The sequence below is a fragment of the Bufo bufo genome, chromosome 6, assembly GCF_905171765.1.
Source record: "Bufo bufo chromosome 6, aBufBuf1.1, whole genome shotgun sequence".
In the NCBI taxonomy this organism is placed as follows: domain Eukaryota; kingdom Metazoa; phylum Chordata; class Amphibia; order Anura; family Bufonidae; genus Bufo; species Bufo bufo.
In genome coordinates this window covers 337,309,876-337,332,878 of record NC_053394.1, presented here as the reverse complement: position 1 = coordinate 337,332,878, position 23,003 = coordinate 337,309,876, and the positions used below count along the sequence as shown (strand labels likewise).

The window sequence follows — 23,003 nt, the reverse complement described above, 5'->3', positions numbered from 1 at the left end:
GAGAGAAACAAAACTTTATTTACAACCAGTTAGTCCAAACAAGCTTCTCGCTAGAAAGTTCTGTATTAAATCATTTCAAGAATACTAAATGGTTATATTATTCTGTAATATAAATAAGCATCTGTACCAATACACAAACCAATGAACTGAACAGGGCATATAAAAATACAAAGCACTATAGGGCAGCACAAAGCCTGAAACAGAATGAAGGATGCACAGTCTGGATTATGGTATGTACAATGGACAGAGTTTGGCTCCTGGCATTAGGGTCCCTTTATTTCCTATGCATTGGCATTGTGCTCATCGTGTCTTATGGGGGGGCACAATGCATACATTTCATAGCCAAGTGAATCCCTGTGGAGTTGGCTGGAGATCATGTTCCCCTTGGTTAACGGAGGGGTTTCCTTTTGTTCAGTCAGCTTCTGAAAGACAAGATTTAGAAGGCATTAACACATAAAAAAAAAAAAAAAATTAATCATAACAATCTGCTCCAATTTGTTCTACTACTAGACCCAGATTGTACCAAAACTTAGACTGGACATCAACCCAAGCAGTCCTGGACAAATCGCAGCCAGCCTGGTAGGCGGCAGCATCACTGTGGGGTCAAGTTCATGCAACCCAGCTGAGGAGTGATTCATTAAAGGGCATCTGTCAGCAGATTTGTACCTGTTACATGTGCACTTGGCAGCTGAAGGCATCTGTGTTGGTCCCATGTTCATATGTGCCCGCATTGTTGAGAAAAATTATTTTTTAATATATGCAAATTAGCCTCCAGGAGCAATGGGGGCGTTGCTGTTAGACCTAGAGGCTCTGCTTTATCTGCAGCTGCCACTCTAACAGGACCAGACGTGATTATGTTTTCACTGCTTGGCCCTGTCAAAGTGCAGAAGACGCGGCAGTTGCAGAGAGAGCAGAGCCTCTAGGTGTAATGGCAACGCCCCTGTTGCTCCTAGAGGCTCATTTGCATATATTAAAACATAGTTTTTCTCAGCAATGCGGGCACATATGAACATGGGACCAACACAGATGTCTTCAGCTGCCAAGTGCACATGTAACAGGTCAGCCAGTGTCATAGGTACAAACCTGCTGACAGATGCCCTTTAAAAAAAATAAAAATCCAGTCATTGCAATGCAACCAGGCATTTTAGCAAATGTGGTCTTACAAACCCCTTGGCCCACCAGCAGTCAGAGCAGATCTCAGGTGGCTGCAGTGCCTAGTCTCTCTAGCGGTAAATATTCTGCTCGATTCTTCTCCTGTACTAAGTGACTCTCCCATTTCCTCCTAACTTCGCAAACAGTCACAGCAGGCTACCGCTTTCTCAGCTGCCAAACAGGACCCCCAATCATCCTCTCTCCCAAAGGTCAAATCACAGCAATGACCCCCTCTCAGTCACAGCAGAACTGACCAGTGAGGGGCTGGTGGTGAAATGTATAGGGTGACTGCTAAGAAAAAGGACACTGCTGCTCTACTAAGACCTCACAAACCGGGTGAAATATGTTTAGGAGTATATTGATTATTTTAAATGCACAGAAAAGAGAGGGAGAGAGACAGAGAGGCAGAGAGAGACAGAGAGACAGAAAATTAAATCTGCAATTTCTAAAGATCATCAAGGGCGGATAGAAAAATCTTGCTCGAGAGGCATTTTACAAGTTAGAAACCACATCATTTCCTTACCTAGCTGGACAACCGACGGCTGAGATGACACCAAGTCGGCAGGCATCTCCTGAGATGCAGGCTCCCAAGACTCGCTGTTTTCAGATGGCTCTAACCAGCCCTCCTGCATTTTTATCTGCACCTCGGGTGTCTCTTCACAGACAGACTGTGGCTCCTCACCAGCCTCCTCCAATGGAGGCTGCATGTCCTCTTCTAATTTTAGTGCAATCCAAGACCTTATCTCCTCCGCAGTCATGCTGGTCTTCTCACACAAATCTTCAAGATGTTCCTCGTTCAATGCATGCCACTTCCTGTAGTAATCCAAAAGTGGCTTTACGTACATAGGCTTATTGTTTGCAAAAACTTTCTTATAGTTGTCATACCACTTTAGGTTGCCATTCTTGTAGGAGTACCTGGCGTCCCCAAACCAGCGCACAATTTCTGATCGGGTCAGCCCTGTGTGCTCCACCAAGATATCGTACTCGTCAGTCGACGGCCACTGGGTTCTAACAAACATCTGCTTTAAGGAATCTCGCTGCTTGGCAGTTTTCTTAGTAGACGGTCTATATCTTTGTGGCGTTGACGGCCTACTACTGCCATTACTAGGTACGGTATAATCTTTTGAGCTCTCAAGGTTGTCCCCCGATTCAGTCACACGAAGAGCTTTCAAATTGATTTTTATTGGGTTTACTTTCCTCTCCGACACCGAGGAATCTACTAGAGATGACACAGAGTCATCAAAAACTTTATCAGAGACCTCCATCTCTTCAGCAGAAACATCCTCCTCCTCTTCATACCGAGCTTGCTTTCTCTTGAGTTCTTCAGCTACCTTCTTGCGTTTTTCTGAGAACCAGGTGTCTATTTCACGCCTTGTCATTTTAGTCTCAGTCCGTAGCCTGTTCACCTCCTCGTCAGAAGGTTCATTATTTTGTGCAAAACTACTTTCCAAAGCTCTCAGCTGCTCCGGTGCCCTCTCCTTGTATCTTGTGACTGTGAAGTCTGGCGACTGATGCCACGACTGTCTCCTTGGCGTATGAGATGGCGTGTGACTTGCTGGGAGTGCAAAATCTGTATCTGCGTCTTTTAACATGGCATACATCATGTCAGAGGTGGGGTCATGGTCACTTGCTCCTATCCCATAAGAGGCTGGCTTGTTGCGGAAATGATACCTTTTGTCGCTAAACCATTTCCTAACATCTCTGGTTGCCAAGCCGGTAATTCTCGTCAGTCTCGCAACTTCACTATGTGAAGGAAACTGGCTTTTGCAAAAGCTGCCTTTGAGCGCGCCGAGCTGCTGTCGGGACTTTTTGCACCGTGAACTGGGATCGTACGCATTTGGTGACGGCATACCAGGCGAGATTGTATGATAATCAAAATCTAGCCCAGATAAGGATCCTGTACTGGCCTCATCAGAGGCTACGGAGGATGTGGTGATGGGCACTGAAGTAGTTCCTTGAATGCCATTGGTTAGAATGGGCTGAGTAACAAGCAGACCCCCTGCCCCTTGTGGCTGACTGACAATCTGGCCTGGAAGAGCGGCCTGGATGAGCTGATGAACATTAGTTGCATTTGCTACGAGTGGTGCATTCAAAACAGTTATAGTCGGCTGCGGCACAGGCTGGGGAATGGACTGGATTACAGTATTAAACATTTTCTTTCTCGAGTCTTCAATCTCCTCAGGTGACCAACTAATGCCCTGTTTAAGTCTTTGTGCTGTGAACCAGATTTTGATCTGCTCTTCGGGGTATTTCGTCACTACGGTTAGATAGCAAAGCTCGGCCTTTGTAGGGTAAGGGAATTTATTAAAAGAGTTCTTCAGGAAACAGTTGGAGTCCATGGATGAATTGTATGTTGGAATGCTACTCAGAGGAATCATTACTTTCGGGAGGGATTTCGCAGTGGGAAGTTGTTGACTTTTCTGGACAGAGGATTGCTTGGGTAAAACTGGTGTAATAATAGTTGTGGAAAGTTTGGGCTGGATCACAGTTTGGGGAGAGTTCAAGGATACTAGCTGAGTCACCCCGGGTTGCAGTACAGGAACAGTTCCTATTATGGATCCATTCAAGATGGTAGAATTGACAAGGTTGTTGACGCCACTTGTGGAAACTGAGCCGTTTCTAAGGGTTGTGCGGCTTTTTTTCTCAAACTCGTCACCTACGTGGTTGAGTAATCTCTTCTCTTGCTTGTTTTTCATAATCTTCATGATGGGCGTTTTAGTAATTGATAATTCGGAGTAATCATCAGCATGCCTCTCTACAACCACATCTTGAGTGGTGTTAGTGGGACCAATACTTTGCTCCACCACAGTGTAATTCTCGTGCTTGGCCACAGTCCAGGAGAGATCAGAGTTCCCCAAATGACTATCAGAGTTGTGAGATTCTAGTTCCTCAGGGTCTTTTACTAGAAAGCTGCATGCGATACAAACATATGAGGGATCTTCTCTAAAGTCAAGGTGCTTAGTATTCATGTGTTCAACAAATGGACTGGTCTCATTAGAGCCGTAGTTGCAGTATTTGCAGAAATAGCTCATGCCGTCAACGTTTTCATGCCCATTCGCTAGAATATCAGTTTCACCGTCCATAAGATCTGCATCTGGTAATATTTCCTGGGGTTCATCTTTGGAGATTTCTTCGGATATATCAGTGTTACCCTCCACCGCTAAGGTCTTGATGGGTATCATACAAGGGGTGGTAGACTTTCTTTTGCTGGCCATAGTGTCAATTTCTTGTTCCACAAAACCAATATAAGAAGGTAAACTAGTTATCTACCAAAGTCAGGTGGATGGTTTGCGAGGCATTACACTTGGACCAAGATGACTTCTAGACCTAAAAAAAAAAAAAGAAGAGGAAATATACAGATTACTTGACATTTTATAATCTGCTGAATTGTTACGTTCATATATTAGCAAAACATATGCAATTCTAGATTTATACCCTAAAGTGGTTGTCCAATCCTTTGCAAGTGATGGCCTACTCTCAAGATAGGCCATCACTAGCTGATCGGCAGGGGTCTGACACCACCTGCTGATCAGTTGTACTGCAGTATCTCAGAAGCCAGACCTCCACAGCTCCATCCGCCGTGCATTGGACAGAGACAGTTACCGCAGCACTACTTCCATTCACTTCAACAAGAGAAGCGCTGCAGCAACTTCCTCCGTCCTCTGTACAAAGGATGGAGCTGTGGAGGTCTGGAGCAGGAGCTACTGCAGAACCGCAGATCAGTGGGGTGTCAGACCCCTGCCAAACAGTGGATAAGCCATCACTTGTAAAGGGTTGGACAAAGCCATTCATTTTTTTTTCAAAGGAGAATTCTGAGCCGGTGTGGATCTCACAGATATCCTGACGAAGGAGAAACCAGGCTTGTGGAGCAACTGCAAACAGCAATATCTGCTCCAGAGGTCGCACTAGGTTTTATTTCGGGCTTTTTTTGAGAAGCGTTTTTAGCCAAGGAAAAGTATGAGTTAAGATGCTGCTGGACGGCTGTTTTTTTTTTATGTCAATGTAGAACTTGACATCTTGTTTTTTGTGATAACATTGTGGTCATAGAAAATAAAGCAATTCCGCCATAGTTTTTTTTACACCTAAGGGCTCTTTCACACTTGCGTTCTCGGAATCTGTTGTGTACTCCATTTGCCGGAGGTGCCCGCCGGATCCGTAACAACGCAAGTGAACTGAAAGCATTTGAAGACTGATCCGTCTTTAAAATGCGTTCAGTGTTACTATGGCACCCAGGACGCTATTAAAGTCCTAGTTGCCATAGTAGTAGTGGGGAGCGGGGGAGCAGTATACTTACCGTCCGTGCGGCTCCCGGGGCGCTCCAGAATGACGTCAGAGCGCCCCATGCACATGGATGACGTGATCCATGTGATCACGTCATCCATGCGCGTGGGGCGCCCTGACGTCACTCTGAAGCGCCCAGGGAGCCGCACGGACGGTAAGTATACTGCTCCCCCACTCCCCACTACACTTTACCATGGCAGCCAGGACTTTAGTGTCCTGGAAGCCATGGTAACCATTCAGAAAAAGCTAAACGTCGGATCCGGTAATGCGCCGAAACAACGTTTAGCTTAAGGCCGGATCCGGATTAATGCTTTTCAATGGGCAAGTGTTCAGGATTTTTGACCGGAGCAAAAAGCGCAGCATGCTGCAGTATTTTCTCCGGCCAAAAAACGTTCCGGTCCGGAACTGAAGATATCCTGGTGCATCCTGAACGGATTTCTCTCCATTCAGAATGCATGGGGATAATCCTGATCAGGATTCTTCCGGCATAGAGCCCTGACGACGGAACTCTATGCCGGAAAAGAACAACGCAAGTGTGAAAGAGCCCTTAAATTTACAGTGTTCACTGTGCTCAGATAAAAATAAATAAAAAATTATACATATTTGGTAACTACTTTTTACATAATAATAGCATGTCTCCATGTTTGTTGTAACCTGTATAATAAAGATAACATTAAAGAAAATGTAGACTGGCACATTCATATACATAGTCACAGGTGCATATCCATCAAGCAAACATGGTTGTTTGTAAGTGTAAAGTTGTGCAGCCATTTTATTATCAACCATGTTTGCTTGATGGATAAGCACCTGTGATAATGTATATGAATGTGCCAGTCTACATTTTCTTGTAGTATATAATGAGGGTAGTGCCTCTTAGACTGAGCAACACCCATCTGCCTGGGGCTTCTGAGCAGAGTATAAATGTAGCTGGTCCTACACTGCCCTAAAAATGTAGGCTTAGATTAAGCCCAAGAGAGGCGGTATATGAGCAATCGCAGCGCTCAGCTCATAGCCTGAGAGAAAAAAAACCTCTCAGGCTATGAGCTGAGCACTGCGATTGGCCAGTGCTAGAGCCTGGGAGAAGGAGACGCCGGCAGGCTCCTCCCAGTTGAGCCAAAAATCTGAAGATACCGGAGCCTATACCGGGAGAACGGACCAGCGCCCAGGGATAATAGTAAGTGCAGGGAGATCCCTGGGCGCCGCTCTCCATGTCTGTATACTTAGTTTACATTTTTACTGTAGTGAAAGGTCCTCTTTAATGTGATGTAGGATCGGTGGGTGGACACATTGTGGCAGGGTTCGTGTCTGGGCTCCTTCCTGCAAGAGTGACGCCCCTCTGGGCACCTTACTGGCTCATTTGCATACCAAATAAACTGGATTTTCAGAGGGAAAAAAACGTCTATTGCTGGAACAAAGGCACATCTTGAAATAAGGTACTAAGTGCTATTCGGCCATGGCTTTACTTCAATAGCGATTATCCTGGTGTCAGATTTCCTTTAAAACATCCTGTGAACATAAATAAAATAGAAGTGTTTTTTTATCCCCCCTTAAAAAATAAAAATAAGGCCCCTTCCTCTGTCTAACTGCATAGATGCCACACACTACTGACCACAGCATCTAGGCGTTAATCAGCCAGGATCGGAGTTCTCCAATACTGGCCGCTACAGCAGGAGCACGGCTTCAGCCAGTGCTGGTCTCCTGCGGTGTATCAGCATAGCCGCTGTGGGCTCTATTTAGTTCCTGCCGCCCGTGCCAGGATTAATGCTGCAGGCGGGTAGTGACTGAACAGACTTTACATAGGCAGGGCTGATAGAGCACTTCAGGGCAAAAAAAACAAGTCTCATGCCTAGTAATAGATAGGAGACTTTTTGCAAAGCTTAAACGTGGCCGTTCAGTTGTCAATGAAGCATTATTGCAACCTCTGAGCTGCACCCTGTCATATTAGTTAACACTTTGGTGCTCATGCACCTTCATTAGCTTTCAGCTGAACTTTCCCACTCTCCTATATGCATGCATGCTCAGCCGAGCGTGCATGTGTTCTTAACGGGGAGAGCTCCAGCAGCGCATTATCTCCTGTTAGAAGAAAGAATCCCACAGTATCCCAACATGTGTGGTCCATCTTTCCGTCAACATCGGTCATCAAGAATCAGAACCAACCCCCACTCCCCCAATACACGCAAGACAGTCGGCCACTCCCGCTTATATTGGCAGGTTCGGCTGACTTTCCTCTTAGGGTACACGCACGCGTTCAGGATTCATGTGCGGAGAATCCACACTGAAATCCGCAGGTGTTCGCAGGCAAATCTGTGCGGTCAATCCGCATCAACTGGATTTTACTAAGTGAATGAAGAAAATTCAGTCAGGAAATATAAAATAAATTGACATGCTGCGGATTTTAAAATCCGCACCGCAGGTCAAAATCTGCGCGAAAAAAATAAATAAATCTGCATCGTGTGAATTGTGAATTTCAAATTCTCATAGAATACAATTTACACGCAAATCCGCACGCAATCCTGATCGTGTGCATTTCACCTAAGACCCCTTGCAGACGAGCGTGAGCGGATTAGGTCCGGATGCATTCAGTGAAAAATGCCCGCTTTCGCAAGCAAGTTCATTCAGTTTTGTCTGCGATTGCATTCAGTTCAGCTTTTTCCGTGCGGGTGCAATGCGATTTAATGCATTTTTCATGCGCGTGATAAAAAAAAACGGAAGGTTTACAAACATCTCTTAGCAACCATCCGTGATTGCTTGCAGATGCGATGCAATTTTCACGCAGCCCCATTCACTTCTATGGGGCCAGGGCTGCGTGAAAAATGCAGAGTATAGAACAAGCTGCGATTTTGACGCGACGCAGAACTGATGCGTGAAAACCAACGCTCATGTACACAGACCCATTGAGACGAATGGGTCCGGTTTCAGTGCGGGCGCAACGCGTTCACATCACGCATTCACGTTACTCTGTCACAGCCAGATCTGTTTAAAAAAAAAAATTAAAAAAAATAAATAAATAAAAAACACCCCTTGTTGGAAAGTGCTTATATATAGTCGCTGTTACCGAGGCTGTTCATGGCTCATTCACCGGTGAGCAAATCTGAAGGTCTCCTCAGCAGGACGGCAAGTGCCTCACACCTCATTGGTGAGACATTCACCCATCTATAGAAGATCGTTATGCTAATGCGGTGAAATAAATCACAACTATTTGGCAAATTAGAGCATATTCACATGCGGCAGAGGTGCTGCAGCACTTTAATACTGTCCCACTAATGTGAACAGGGCCTCAGAAATCCATGTGCTTGCTGCAGAAACCTCTATATCCAATGTATGGACACAAACATTTCTGAAACTAATCTGCTGCATGTGAATACACCCTTAAGGCATGTTCAAAAAGCGGACCACACATGGTGGATAAGTCTGATGTGTATTTTTGCTGTGGAATCTAGTTCAGAAACTCGAGGCTGGCTCAGCTCCCATTCACTTAGTGGAAACAGCTGATCGGTGAGGGAGTCGGATCCCCATCAATCAATATTAATGATCTATCCTATTCCCTGGAAAACCCCTTTAAGGGTCCATTCACACATCCGTAAGCGTTTTGCGGATCTGCAAAACACAGACACCTGCAATGTGCGATCCGCACATCACAAACACTATAATAGAAAATGCCTTTTCTGGTCGGCAATTGCGGACAAGAATAGGACATGTTCTATATTGTTCAGGAATGGAATTGCGGATGCGGATCCGTTCCAGCCCCATTGAAAGTGAATGGGTCCACAAATTGCGGAACGAACGCGGACCCAAATTACGGACGTAGTACGTACATAGTACGTTCAAAATAGTGGGGCTGGGAAAATGTTTTAGGATGGCCTAAAAATGATTAAATAAAAGGAGGATGTGTATGAACCTGCATCTCTCAGAAATATAGTGGGGAGCCTGCACCAGCATAGACACAACAGTGAGGCAGGGGGGTTTAGAACCTAAAAAACCCCATACACATTATATTATCGTCAAACCCACCCATTCCAGTAGGTCCAGATCTAATGTGTATGAGGGCGTTCAGACCCGGCTGCAGTGCCGACACGTTGAAACACATGAATGCTACAGCAAAGCTGCGCTCCTGAGGCCAATGATTGGCTGCAGCGGTCACACATTGTCAGTGTGATGGGAGAGAGATTCAGCAGGTAAGTAACACTTAAAGGGAGTCTGTCACCACATTTGAGCATATTCGACTGATCAAATAGCGTTATATGTGCCACCCAGAACTTAAAAACGGTACCTTTGTTGTATCTAATGGAGTTTTCTTTCAGCCAAAAATGAACTTTTAAGATTCTGTAAATGTGCCCTCTCAAGTGCCCAGGGCGGCGTCTCAATCGTCCGAGCCCCAGGCAGCACCTCCTCAACGGCTCATAACCCCGCCCTCCATGTGCCTCTCCTCCTCTCTCCTTTTCCACTGCGGCTGCGCGGTCAAATTCGTAGCGCAGTGGAAAAAGGAGAGAGGAGGAGAGTAAACGGGCGGGCAGAGGCACACGGAGGGCGGGTTATGAGCCGTTGAGGAGGTGCTGCCTGGGGCTCGGACGATTGAGACGCCGCCCTGGGCACTTGAGAGGGCGCATTTACAGAATCTTAAAAGTTCATTTTTGGCTGAAAGAAAACTCCATTAGATACAACAAAGGTACCGTTTTTTAAAGTTCTGGGCGGCACATATAACGCTATTTGATCAGTCGAATATGCTCAAATGTGGTGACAGACTCCCTTTAAGATTGTTTCACACCATCCCCTGCCCGTGCCCCACTTTTTCCTACCATCAGGCTATCTTCAGGCAGAATTTAAAATTCAAAAACGTAAAGAATAAAAACTGTGCTCCCCACTTCAGTAGGCCAGAATGCTGGCAAAGTACCACTCCGCCTATTACTGGTCATAGTGGTGACCCGCCTCAGCCAGTGATTAGCTCAACATACCTTTCCAAGCATTTCTGACGCAACGCAGACCAGAGCAGCGACAGAACAGCAGCAGATCAGTTTAGGCAAGTCATGCTTTTTTATTTTCATTTTTTTTAATCCAAAACAGGTACTCTGGTAACTAAAAGTAGTGTACAACTGACTACTGGGGTACAACCGCCCCCAATCGTGAGAACGCACCCTGCCGCATTCTCTATAGGACTCTGCTGGAGATAGCCAAGTACAGTACTCACCCCACGCCATGCGGGATACAAACTACATACAGCCTGTGATTAACGTGTATGCACAACAAATACAAGGCGTTCCCGTTTTTTTTCTATATTAGTCCTATAGAGAATGAGCGGCAGGGCACACGACTGCACCTCCAGGACTCCTGTTCCCGAGATCAGTCGTTATCTCTCATCCAGTGAATAGGGGATAACTTTTGGTTTTCCGGTGAGCTCGCCAGGCTTCACTTTCACAGTACAGAGATAGGGTCCATTCACACGTTCGTAACGTGTTTTGCGGATCCACAAAACATGGACATGGCAATGTGCGTTCCGCATTTTGCGGACTGCACATCACCGGCACTAATAGAATATGCCCATTCTTGTCCGCAATTGCGGACAAGAATAGGACATATTCTATTTATTTTTTTTCAGGACCGGAAACGTGGACACGGAAGTGCGGGTCCGCATTTCTGGAGCCGGACCACACGTCGTGCGGCCCCATAAAAATTAATGGGTCCGCAATTCCGTTCCGCAAAATGCGGAACTAAATTGCGGCCGTGTGAATGGGGCCATATTGTCCATAGAGAAGACCACAATGTGCATGATTTTTCAGGATAGTTCAGTGAGTGATTTTACAAAGTAAGAGTTACCACGTACAATTAGTTGTAATCAGATCGTCAGCAGTCGCAGGAGGATCCTGAAAATGGTTGTATCGTGTAAAGCCAGCCTTACTGAGTCCACCACCTAGAAAAAGGGAGAGCATAGTGTGAGCACAATGACATGAGTACATGGCTACTATATAAATAATAAATGGGACGTCCTCTCCTGTCTTATATTCTGCTCTAAATCTTGTAAAAATCCCAAACACTCTCCAAATCTAATGTGCGGAGAAGAAACAGAATTATCATGGAAATGTTCCTTTTTGTTCCCTAAGAAAAACAAGTCGGGTCCCAGCAAAGCACGAACACTAAATAACCGCCATCAGCATTTCCGTGCAGTCACAGGCGCCCCGATTATATAACAAAAAGCCCCCGATATGCCTGCAGTGGCCAGAATGGAAAGAGATTGACACTTGGCCAAGTAACACCAGAACAGCGTGTTCTGCCGTCTGCAGACTTGGTTGCTGGGTTCAGTCATGGAAAAATACTGCGCAGAGACAAAGCCGACATCAGGATCCACGTGCAGTGACGCAGCAATTCGGCATACACACATGAACCCGGGAGGGCGCAGGTTCCGCTGATCTGTAGGGGGCGCCCACCACCTTACTGGAGCAGAGATGCATTAGTTCTTCTGGATCTGACAAGCTTTTCCTGCTCACGCTGTAAAGATGTGCGAGGCCGCTGCTCGCCCCATCCCCCATGTTAAATTGTACATTCGGCACAGTTGAGGGAGGTGTGAAATGTGCTTTGCGGACATCTCCTACACAATCAGTTCAGGGAGGGAAAAAAAACAGAACAAACCGGAGTCTGAAGGCAGGATAGGACGAGAACGCTCAGAGGGCCCCCAAACATATTAGGAATATTTCCAATTACACAATCCTTCTCCCTTCATGAAGAAAGAATGAATCTGTAAAAGGCCTAAGGATGAGAGCGTCTACCCGACCGCACATCTCACCGTGTAGGGCCCTCTTTAGGCCAGGGTCCCGCAGCGACATATTTTTGCACCAAAATAGCACACCGTTGCCCAGATTTATTAATGTCTACAATTTGTCTAAGAAGTGCCACACTTTGGCCCAACTAGTACTCCGACGTGCCCAAAAGGGAGGCGGAGCTTCACAGGAAAGGGGGCAAGGCCTATGCTAAGTTTGGCGCCACAATTCTGGCATTGAAACCTGTGCCAAAATACGCCAACAATAGTCGGCATAGAGTCAGAGAAAAGCGCCCATCCTGCTGAAGGTCCAACTCCAGACATAGAAACATAGAATGTGTCCGCAGATAAGAACCATTTGGCCCATCTAGTCTGCCCAATATACTGAATACTATGAATAGCCCCTGGCCCTATCTTATATGAAGGATGGCCTTATGCCTATCCCATGCATGCTTAAACTCCTTCACTGTATTTGCAGCTGCCACTTCTGCAGGAAGGCTATTCCATGCATCCACTACTCTCTCAGTAAAGTAATACTTCCTGATATTACTTTTAAACTTTTGCCCCTCTAATTTAAAACTATGTCCTCTTGTAGCAGTTTTTCTTCTTTTAAATATTCTCTCCTCTTTTACCTTGTTGATTCCCTTTATGTATTTAAAAGTTTCTATCATATCCCCTCTGTCTCGTCTTTCTTCCAAGCTATACATGTTAAGGTCCTTTAATCTTTCCTGGTAAGATTTAGGCTACTTTTACACTAGCGTTCGGGTGTCCGCTTGTGAGCTCCGTTTGAAGGGGCTCACAAGCGGCCCCGAACGCATCCGTACTGCCCTAATGAATTCTGAGTGGACACGGATCCGCTCAGAATGCATCAGTCTGGCGGCGTTCAGCCTCTGCTCAGCAAGCGGACACCTGAACGCTGCTTGCAGCGTTCAGGTGTCCGCCTGGCCGTGCGGAGGCGAGCGGATCCGTCCAGACTTACAATGTAAGTCAATGGGGACGGTTCCGTTTGAAGATGACACTATATGGCTCAATCTTCAAACGGATCCGTCCCCCATTGACTTTTAATGTAAAGTCTGGACGGATCCGTTCAGGCTACTTTCACACTTAGAATTTTTTTCAAACTATAATGCAGACGGATCCGTTCTGAACGGATCCAAACGTCTGCATTATAGGAGCGGATCCGTCTGTGCAGACATCAGACGGACCCGCTCTGAACGGTAGTGTGAAAGTAGCCTTATCCTGCAGGCAGCCGGCCTAAGCTCACTCCATGTATAGGAATAGTAAGGCTGAGCCATTCATAAATGTGGCACATCTTTGATGAGCATCCATCAGCAGGATCAACCCTATTTAACCATTCTCAATGCCTGGCAGGGTTGACCCTTAGGAGTAAAAATGATACGTTAATTACACGTCTCCGCTGTGTCGTTCCGGAGTGATATAGCGTCTTATTCCTATGTAAATTAGCTCTTCGGTGCAGTGTGGGGTTTGGCCTGAGCCCCTGAAGCACCACATCTACTCCGCTTTCCTAGACTGACAGGACCAAGCATCTTTCCTGACTCTGGCTTCCAGGTCAATGCTATTCGTGTTTCATGTTTATTTACACTGTTTTGCCTGAAGAAAGGGAACCCCCTTCGGAACACGTGGCACCTTTTCCCAATGTTTCCTTTTTTATTCTCATACTGTTGTTTACGTTAGTCAGCACTTCTGGATCCTTTCAGATAAATACCAGTGGGGCGCCCAGACTGGAGGGAGCTGAAAACAGGCCTGCTGCGGGCACAACCTCATCTGGCAGGGGGCTCTTATTAGATAGTTGATTATCACTAGTTGGGGGTAATCGGGCGACTCTTTTCTTTTTCAGTATACGTTTCGACATGGCATCTACACTGAAGGCCATTTCGTATCAGACAACAATCCACATCCCATGCAAGTCAATGAGGTTTCCACAATCCTATTCACATGGAAAGGAAATGTGCCTGGTGGATTTTTACCACTATTTCTGGGGGGGGGGGGGGGGGGGGCGGTGAATCATCTGCCGCAATATAAGTAGCCTGTCCTCATGCAGATATGCCCCATTCCCTCAGCACATCCATGGTACAAATCCGAGTATACCAGACAAATTAGTGTTTGCATGATCACATATCCCTGATAATTGCCCCGTGTAAAGATGCTGCCAATCACCTGCCAAAACTCTCATTTATCAGGTACTTATATCATCATTTGTCAGCAGTAGACCGCCCTGTGTAAACAGGAGATGTGCTGTTCACAATATGCACAGTGAATGGGGGATGAATGATCGTAATAACTTGGCATCGTACTGTGTGAAAGGCACTTTAAACTTGTAAATCGTTGATCGGCGCTTGTTATTCGTCCAGCGCTGGCCCATGTAAAAGCACGCTAAGCCTTGGATTTCTGCAATATGCAAATCCAACAAGTGTGAACACACTCTTAGAGGCTGGCAGAGGTGGCGAGAGTAGAACGTGTTGTTACAACCATTGTGTGTGACTGGTCGCTTGTTTCAATCATGTTCACAGTCGCTTTCCCATCTGCTGCTGTAAAAATGCTTTTCTAACAGGTTAGAAGGAAGCTGAAAACACGGGTGATATCCATCTACCATCAATGCCAAAGTTCACGCTTTCTGGCACTTGCCTCTCGATACAGGCAGGCATGCCAGGAGATTATTTCATAGGCCTGCCGTATTGAGAGAGAAACTGGCACCAGCGTACTGCGCTCCGTCACGAGGGGATTTCAATAACCAAACCTCAGATGCGTTATTCTCCGTCTTGATGCTGCAGAGTACTCCGCACCGTCCCCTGTTAACGGAGGGGGGTGGTGTTTTTCCATCCTTGGTCTCGGACTCCCACAGTATAAATAAATGACATCGCGCATGATCAGATTGCGGCAGGAGGGCTGGGAGTAGTGAAGCATGCAGAAAACCTGACCCACAATCAGCCTGACAGGCAAAAGGAAAGAGTGAAGCGGAACAGATTGGGGCTGGCGGACATTAGGCATTCGTGCACATGGGGGCCCTGCTAACAAGAAAAAGGAGGCATGGCGGAGGGGACCAGAAAAAGTTACTCCACCCGACAGCATGGCCATAGAAATTAACAGTGATGCTACAAACCTGAATGAACAGTAAGACAACTGGCAAAGTAACACTATGTACCAGACAGCAGGAGGCAGAGTCCAGCAGTACCTACTGACCACACTCCGGTATACGGATCCGAGAGCCTATAGCGCTCCTGCTTGCTCTTGATAGGTTTAAGCCCATAGCAAGCCACAGGCCCAGTGACTAATGTGAGGTGACTCGTTTTATGACGAGGCCTGTATGACACCAGTACACTATGGGAGCTGTGTGGCCGAGTGCCCAGGTCCACTGACCATCCTCTAGAGCAGGGGTGAGACTGACCTAAAACTGTACTTACAGCTCCTCCAGCCCATTAACATGATGCTTCTGCAGCCAAAGCAACAGGGTCTCCTATTAGGCCTAAACTATAAATGCTTGTATCACAAGAACAGGCAAAAACAACAACACACACACACAATTAGGAAATGTATAAAAGAGGTTGTGTAGAATAGGTCCTCAATATCACATCGGTGGAGGTCCAACTCCCGGCAGTTCAAACAGGAGGCAGCACTACATCCGATGCTAAATTATCCGCATGTCGGCTCATTTGGACGAGTGCCGCCTCCACTTCAAACAGCTGATCAGCAGGGGAACCCCCCCCCCAGATTTGATATTGATGACCGATCACCAAAATTTACCCACTGCGCGACCCCTTTGTCTTGGAGTAAGATACACCACATTTGGAAACTTTGAGGGAAAACCTAAAGCAGTCAAACACATTAGATCGCAGTCAGCCAAATGGCCAAGAGGTCTCTCTGCCGAACCATACATACACATGCCGCTTGTAAGGGAGAAGGCTGCCGTAGCTCTGGTAGTGGTTTACCGCTGGAAAACCAAGAGGATCAGGCACCTGGAATCCAACTGCCTGATCCTGACCACCCCTGGCATCTGCCATCCAGAGAGCTGTAGCACCCCCATAGATGGTTCAGGGCCTTGCTAAGGCTACTTTCACACCTGTGTTCGGTGCGGATCCGCACCTATAATGCAAACGCTTAGATCCGTTCAGAACGGATCCGTTTGCATTACCATGATAATGCAAACGGATCAGTTTTGACTTTACATTGAAAGTCAATGGGGGACGGATCCGTTTGAAAATTGAGCCATACTGTGTCAACTTCAAACGGATCCGTCCCCATTGACTTACATTGTAAGTCTGGACGGATCCGCTTGCCTCCGCACGGCCAGGCGGACACCCGAACGCTGCAAGCTGCGTTCAGGTGTCCGCCTGCTGAGCGGAGCGGAGGAAAAACGGTGCCAGACTGATGCATTCTGAGCGGATCCGCGTCCACTCAGAATGCATTAGGGCTGGACGGATCTGTTCGGGGCCGCTTGTGAGAGCCTTCAAACGGAGCTCACAAGCGGACACCCGAACACTAGTGTCAAAGTAGCCTTAATGCGATTTAAAAACGGTATCTTCATGGTAAAGTTTGGGACATGCCAGAAAAGTAATCGTCAATTAATGAACAGAAATAGAACGTCTTACGAGTAAATATTTCAGTGGTTCACTTACCTTTTCTAGGAGCGTAAAGCCACATATTCTATACTAGGTGCAATATGGCTAACCCCGCCAATGAGGAGTTCACACGACTTCAACAAGTCAGACGCTGGCCCTGGATTTACTAGTGCGTCTGAGTCAAAAATCTATCTAAAAAAAGTGCAAATTGGTGCAATCTGGCACATCCAGGGTTTCTACACTTTTATCCAACAATCTTGATGATGAGTGGCGCTCCTCAGAAAGGGGCCGTACCAAATATGCACCAAAATCGTGCCACAATTCTGTCTCAAAGTAAGCCAACTGATAGTCAGACCAGATTGACCCTCCAGCCCTGTGATAAACCTGGTGCAGGTCTAGACAAGCTTCAGCACTCCAGCTACTGTCAGACTACAATTCCCAGCATGTTCCATTTCTATGAGCGTTCGGAGAAGTGCAGAGTAAGTATGCATGCTGGGAGTTGTAGTTTTACAGCAGCTGGAGTGCAGGTTTCCTACCCCTGATATATATAGGATTAGTAAATCTGGACAACTGTTCCTCATCTACTGACAGAAGTCTGAGGGTCCTCTCACACGACCCAATGCCAGGTCAATAACTAGCTCCGAATAACGCTATACAAGTCGGACCCCCGCGGCCTTCTCACAGCTTTCCCTAGACCAGTGACGACTAGTTCATTGGACACATGGCCTAGTCGCAGCTTACCCTCATAAATAAATGGGGCTGAGCGCGATACCAAGCACAGCGCTCAAACAGCTGATCAGCAGGGGGCCCATGTGTCGGACCCCCACCGATCAGATACTGAGAGGTCATCAGTAGTAAAATGTCTGAAAATCCTTTTAAAGGGCCTTTCACACAGCTATCGCAATCACTCATCCCCCATTCACTTTACATATTGTCCCCGTATCATATAAAGCATGTAAGCATCCTGCTCATCTGTCAGGTGGTCCTTCACGATAACTGACCCCATCCTCAGCGCCACACACCGCGTTCTGTTGGATCCAGCAGAAGAGAGACGTTACTCTTTCTGCCATGTTTCTCATTCCCTTCAAACCCACTCCTGGCTTTGGCTCAAAACTCTGCATCAAGTGCCACAAAAAGTTGTGTGCGATACCGCCCTGGAGCTGCTTGGCTGAATCAGTCAGCGATAGGATCAATCGCAGATGTATGGACGTCGCCAACTGTTACCCAACATGCGCAGCTGGCCAAGTCCTCCCCCCGGCAGAGACGGATTCTGTCCAGAGCCTCCAGCAGCGCAGCAGGTTAGCAAAAATGATGAAAAACTAGAAACTATACAAATTACTTTAAAGAGAAGCTGTTACTACAAAGGCAGTGCAATCTGCGGGAGCCTGTGACAGAGCAGGAGGAGCTGAGCTCTATAGCTTAATGGAGAAGATACTGTAAGACTTGCAATCTCTGAGCTCGGTTGCCTGGGGGGGCGGTTTTATCAGTGATTGACGGCTACGTGTACAGGGGAGGCGTCAGTTGCTGATAAGACCGGACACTGAAGTCATCTACCTGCTCCGCTCCTCCTGCTCTATAACATGCTGCTTGCAGATTGCACCGCATTGTGTGGCGACCAGTTCTGTTTAAAACAACATTTCCGGACTTTGGGTATGAAAACGATTCATACGATAGGTACAAATCAGCCATATAAGGCCTCTTGCACACGACCATATGTATTTTGCGGTCCGCAAAAAAAATGGATCCGCAAAAAATACAGATTACGTCCGTGTGCATTCCATATTTTGCGGAACGGAACAGCTGGCCCTTCATAGAACATTCCTATCCTTCTCTGTAAAGCGGACAATAATAGCGCATGTTCTATTCTTTTGCGGAACGGAAATACGGAAACAGAATGCACACGGAGTAACTTCTGTTTTTTTGTGTGGACCCATTGAAGTGAATGGTTCCGCATACGGTCCACAAAGAAAACACGTTCGTGTGCAAGAGGCCTAACAGTGCAGGGGTCAGCAAGCTCCAGCACTCCAGGTGTTGTGAAACTACATCTCCCATCATGCACACCTGCTTGGCTGTTCTCTAAACTCCCACAGAAGTGGAAGGAGCATGCTGGGAGTTGTAGTTTCACAACAGCTGGAGTTCCGAAGGTAGCTGATCCCTGTAACAGTAAATCAGAAGTCGGAGTTTGGTTATATTTGCTTCGGTGAAATCATCACTTTCCTGTATTTTTGCAGCAGCCAAAAAGTGATGCGCGCGATGAACCATCATATTAGTGGTCACTTTACATTAGCTTTTGAATTTTTCATTGATTTCTAAGACGCGAAACCAACGTGAGCACTGCAAGAATACAGAAAAATCCAGACCTCCCAGTCCGTAAAATAAACGCGTTGATCTTACCAGTGACTCTACATTTCGGGCTAGAAATCCCCGTCCACAGCATTACCAAATGAGCCCAAGATCACTGCAGTGCTAATGGTTTCCACTGTTCTGTTTCATCAAAGTACGGAAAAATGGCAAGAAACCTGTTTCCGCAGTTAGCACTGTTAATTTTATCAGTGTAATATTAGCAGCAGTCGTCAGTACGATGCTCAGCGCGATGACGGACAGAAGCGGAGGGTGCCCCGTTTATAATGGTTATTCAATCCGTTTAACGAATCAGTTTTTTTTCCCATGTTCCTCTGATGGAACAGAAAGGAAAAGTCCACACAGATGTGAACCCAGCCTTAGGCCTCCTGCGCCCCGTGGCTGTATTGCGGACCACATATGCGGATCCACAATACACGGGCGCCGTTCTGTGGGAATTCCGCATCACGGATGCTGACCAATGTTCTAGAGAACTCCCCCTGACTAATCATCCAAACCAGTAAGTAACTTTGCGTTTATAAAGTGAATTTGTCCCCATGAAAAACTGCCCTGAACTACTAAAATGTGTTAACTGGCAGCAGATTTCAAGGATATATGGGGTCATTTATTAAGACCGGCATATTAAACCCTTTGCGTTGGCACATGATGCACTGGCCCCTAGGCCTAAAACAGGCGAAGAAAATGATAATAAGACGGGCGTTCCCACCGATGCCATGCCTTATTTGAGACCAAGGGAAAAGTGGCAGAAACTGCCGCAAAGCCCCCCTGCAACCGAATCGGTGACAGATATACACCATAATAATAAAGGACCCCCCTGTGTGCTCTGTATGTTAAGCACCTAGGAGTCCGGGGTTGGACACTCTTCTACTATCCATACATTATAGTAGTTCACGTTATTTATTTATTTGACAAGTTCTCTCTCAAACTATTTGCAAAGTTGCTTATTTTTATTTTATTTTAGATGCACTGAAACAATATAAAGATGGTTGCAAATGTGGGCCTTGGGCCTCTTGCACACAAACGTGTGAGCCCCGTTGCCGTATTGCGGACCGCATTTGCAGATCCGCAATACACTGGTGCCGTTCCGTGGGCATTCTGCAAATCCAGAGATGCGGAACGGAAGCACAATGGAGCGCTTTCGTCCTGTACTTCCGGTCCGCAAAAAGATAGAACATGTCCTATCCTTTTGCGGAACGGGCGGATCGCAGACCCACTAAAGTGAATGGGTCCGCAATCTGCTGTCCCACGGTCGGTGTTCGTGCATTGCAGCCTGCAGCACGGCCACGGGGCGCATACATTCGTGTGCAGGAGGCCTTAGGGTACTTTCACACTAGCGGCAGGATGGATCCGACAGGCTGTTCACCCTGTCGGATCCGTCCTGCCGCTATTTCGCCGTGCCGCCAGACCGCCGCTCCGTCCCCATTGACTATAATGAGGACGGGGGCGGAGCTCCAGCGCAGCACGGCAGTTCGCGGTGAGAGGCCACCAGACTAAAAATTCGGACATGCAGTACTTTTAGTCCGGCGGCTATTCGTCGTGCACTGCTGTGCTGCGCCTGAGCTCCGCCCCCCTCCCCATTATAGTCAATGGGGACAGAGCGGCGGTCCGGCGAATTCCCATACGGCAGGGACGCCCAACCTGCGGCCCTCCAGCTTTTGCAAAACTACAACTCCCAATAGCTGTAGGCTGTTCAGGCATGCTGGGAGTTGTAATCTGGCAACAGCTGGAGGGCTGCCAGTTGGGCGTCCCTGCCATAGAGTATGTCCAGGCCCATGTGGATGCTGTACAGAGAAATACATGTATAAAGGATGAAAGAACTATAACTCCCAGCATGCACATTTACTATACGGTGCTCGTAAGTACCATACAAGTGAAAGGAGGATTCTGGGAGTTGTAGTTCCAGAACAGCATCTCTGAGGCAATCTACGGGGGATACCAGGGTGGGGACATACCCTAGGACCCAGCTCTGGTCATATGGACCGATGTACAAGACCCATTATTTTCATATGTAAAACACAGGTCGGACCGCTCGTTTTCTGGAGGATCTAAGTCATTGCGCCTTTTACACGGGCAGATAAACTGCCGCCAGTGATTTTTACATCAGTACAGATTACCGCTCATCACGTTTACGCCGGGCAGTGGCGGAATAATCAGGTGAAAGGCCCTTTAGTCACCGGGATGTGAGTCACTCTGTACAGTCGCCATCTCTCGGGACGGGGGAAGGGCCCAAATCCTGGCTGAAGGGACAACATGGTGGCACGAGCTCAAGCACATGCTTTCGGTCACTAGAAATGCAAGGGATCCGACCGTCACCTGACCCAAGTCGCATTAAACATCAGGGAATACGAAGATCCCAGCAATGGATCCCATCCGTACGCGATGGACGGCGTACGGCGACACCGTGTAATGTTTGTCAACGGCGTCGCAAAAAAAATCCAGACATGGCGGCTCTTGCGCTGCCACTTTTTACTCTATGGACTTTAACGTACGTTGCGCGCAACTTGGCCGTGTTTTCACAGTTTTAAAACAGTCCCGCGACAAGTCGCACGTATTTTTACGTCGGAGTCAAACAAGTTACGTAACCGCCTGGCGTACACGTAAAGCAGCCCGCCCACCTCATCTTTAGGTTTACACATTATATGAAGCTCCATGTAACTTCCACTGACACACTCCTGAGGACAGCGCCCCCTAGGGTGGAAATGTTATTAACTCTTCACTCCCCTCCACTAACATACGCATACAGCCCACACATGACTGCACTGCTGTCCAGCCCCCCTCCCCCATTTTAAGGACTATCGAACCTCCCCCACCATATGTATGACAGACCTCCGTCCCTAAAGCAGACGCCCGCCGCCTGGGGTCCCCAATAACAAAGCCCTCACCGAGAACACTCACCGACAACCGGTGTCAGGGCCTCTCCGTTCCCCTCACTCGACAGTTTCAGGGCCCGGGAGGAGGCGGAGCCGTTGGCGATGTGAGAACCCAGTCCTATAGGCTGACTGGCTCTCCGGGGACCACGTGACTTCTGTAACTCTGGGCAGGGCAAACTTAAACCAGCGCCAACCGCCGCCAGTATAGGGCAACCATGTGACTGGATGTAGGAGGGGAGGGGCTGGATGTGCTTACGGGGGATGGCCACGCCCCAAGTGTATCACTGTAAAGCTTTATTTAAAAAGGAAGTGCGTACACGGCCATGTGTCTGTGTTTATAACGTCCAGAAATGTGGAAAAAATAAAGCTTTATGTCACGTGGTATGGCGTTACCCCCGTCTGACGCAATTTGCGTGTTAATATAACATAAGTATGACCCACCCTGAAGTAAAGAACCCTGGATGCCCCCTGGGGTGACCTGCTTTTTATTTGGTGTCCAAACTCACAGAACTCCAGCTGCATTAGATACTTTGCTAATAAGGCACCATTCACAAACAGCAGATTTGTCTTTGCTTTGGCGTATACAGTAAGGCCACACCCTCAGTCCTACAAATTCCAGCAAAAAAATCTAAACTGGTGTCAAGGAAAACTGCCTTAGTTGCCCATAGCAACCAATCAGCCCCATTATTTCCTTATGTAAAGCAAGTCGGAGCGCTCGTTATCTGGAGGATCTAACTCATTGCGCCTAAGGCTACTTTCATATTTGCGTTTTACTTTTTCCTATGATGGATCTCAATACCGGGGGAAAACGCTTTAGTTTTGTCCCCATTCATTGTCAACGGGGACAAAACTGAACAGAACGGAGAATGCATTCTGTTCCGTTTGGTTGGGTTCCCATATCGGAGAGCAAACCGCAGCAAGCAGCGTCCGAGAACTCAAGATGATGCTGAATAGGTATATTTATTTAAACTTCCTTCATCTGATGAAAAGGTGTAGAACATAGTAAGAAAAAAG

At 47.1% G+C, this 23,003-nt stretch overlaps 1 protein-coding gene across 1 annotated transcript; it reads right to left on the bottom strand.

The window, feature by feature from the left end:
• ZHX3 (zinc fingers and homeoboxes 3) lies at positions 1–22,141 on the bottom strand. The gene is made up of 4 exons (XM_040435126.1): positions 22,015–22,141; positions 11,252–11,338; positions 1,676–4,479; positions 1–422 (listed from the first exon to the last, which is right to left on the bottom strand). The coding sequence occupies exons 3-4, from the start codon at positions 4,365–4,367 to the stop codon at positions 412–414; spliced, it is 2,703 nt and encodes a 900-aa protein (XP_040291060.1). The 5' UTR covers positions 4,368–4,479; positions 11,252–11,338; positions 22,015–22,141; the 3' UTR covers positions 1–411.
• Positions 22,142–23,003: the final 862 nt, after the last annotated feature.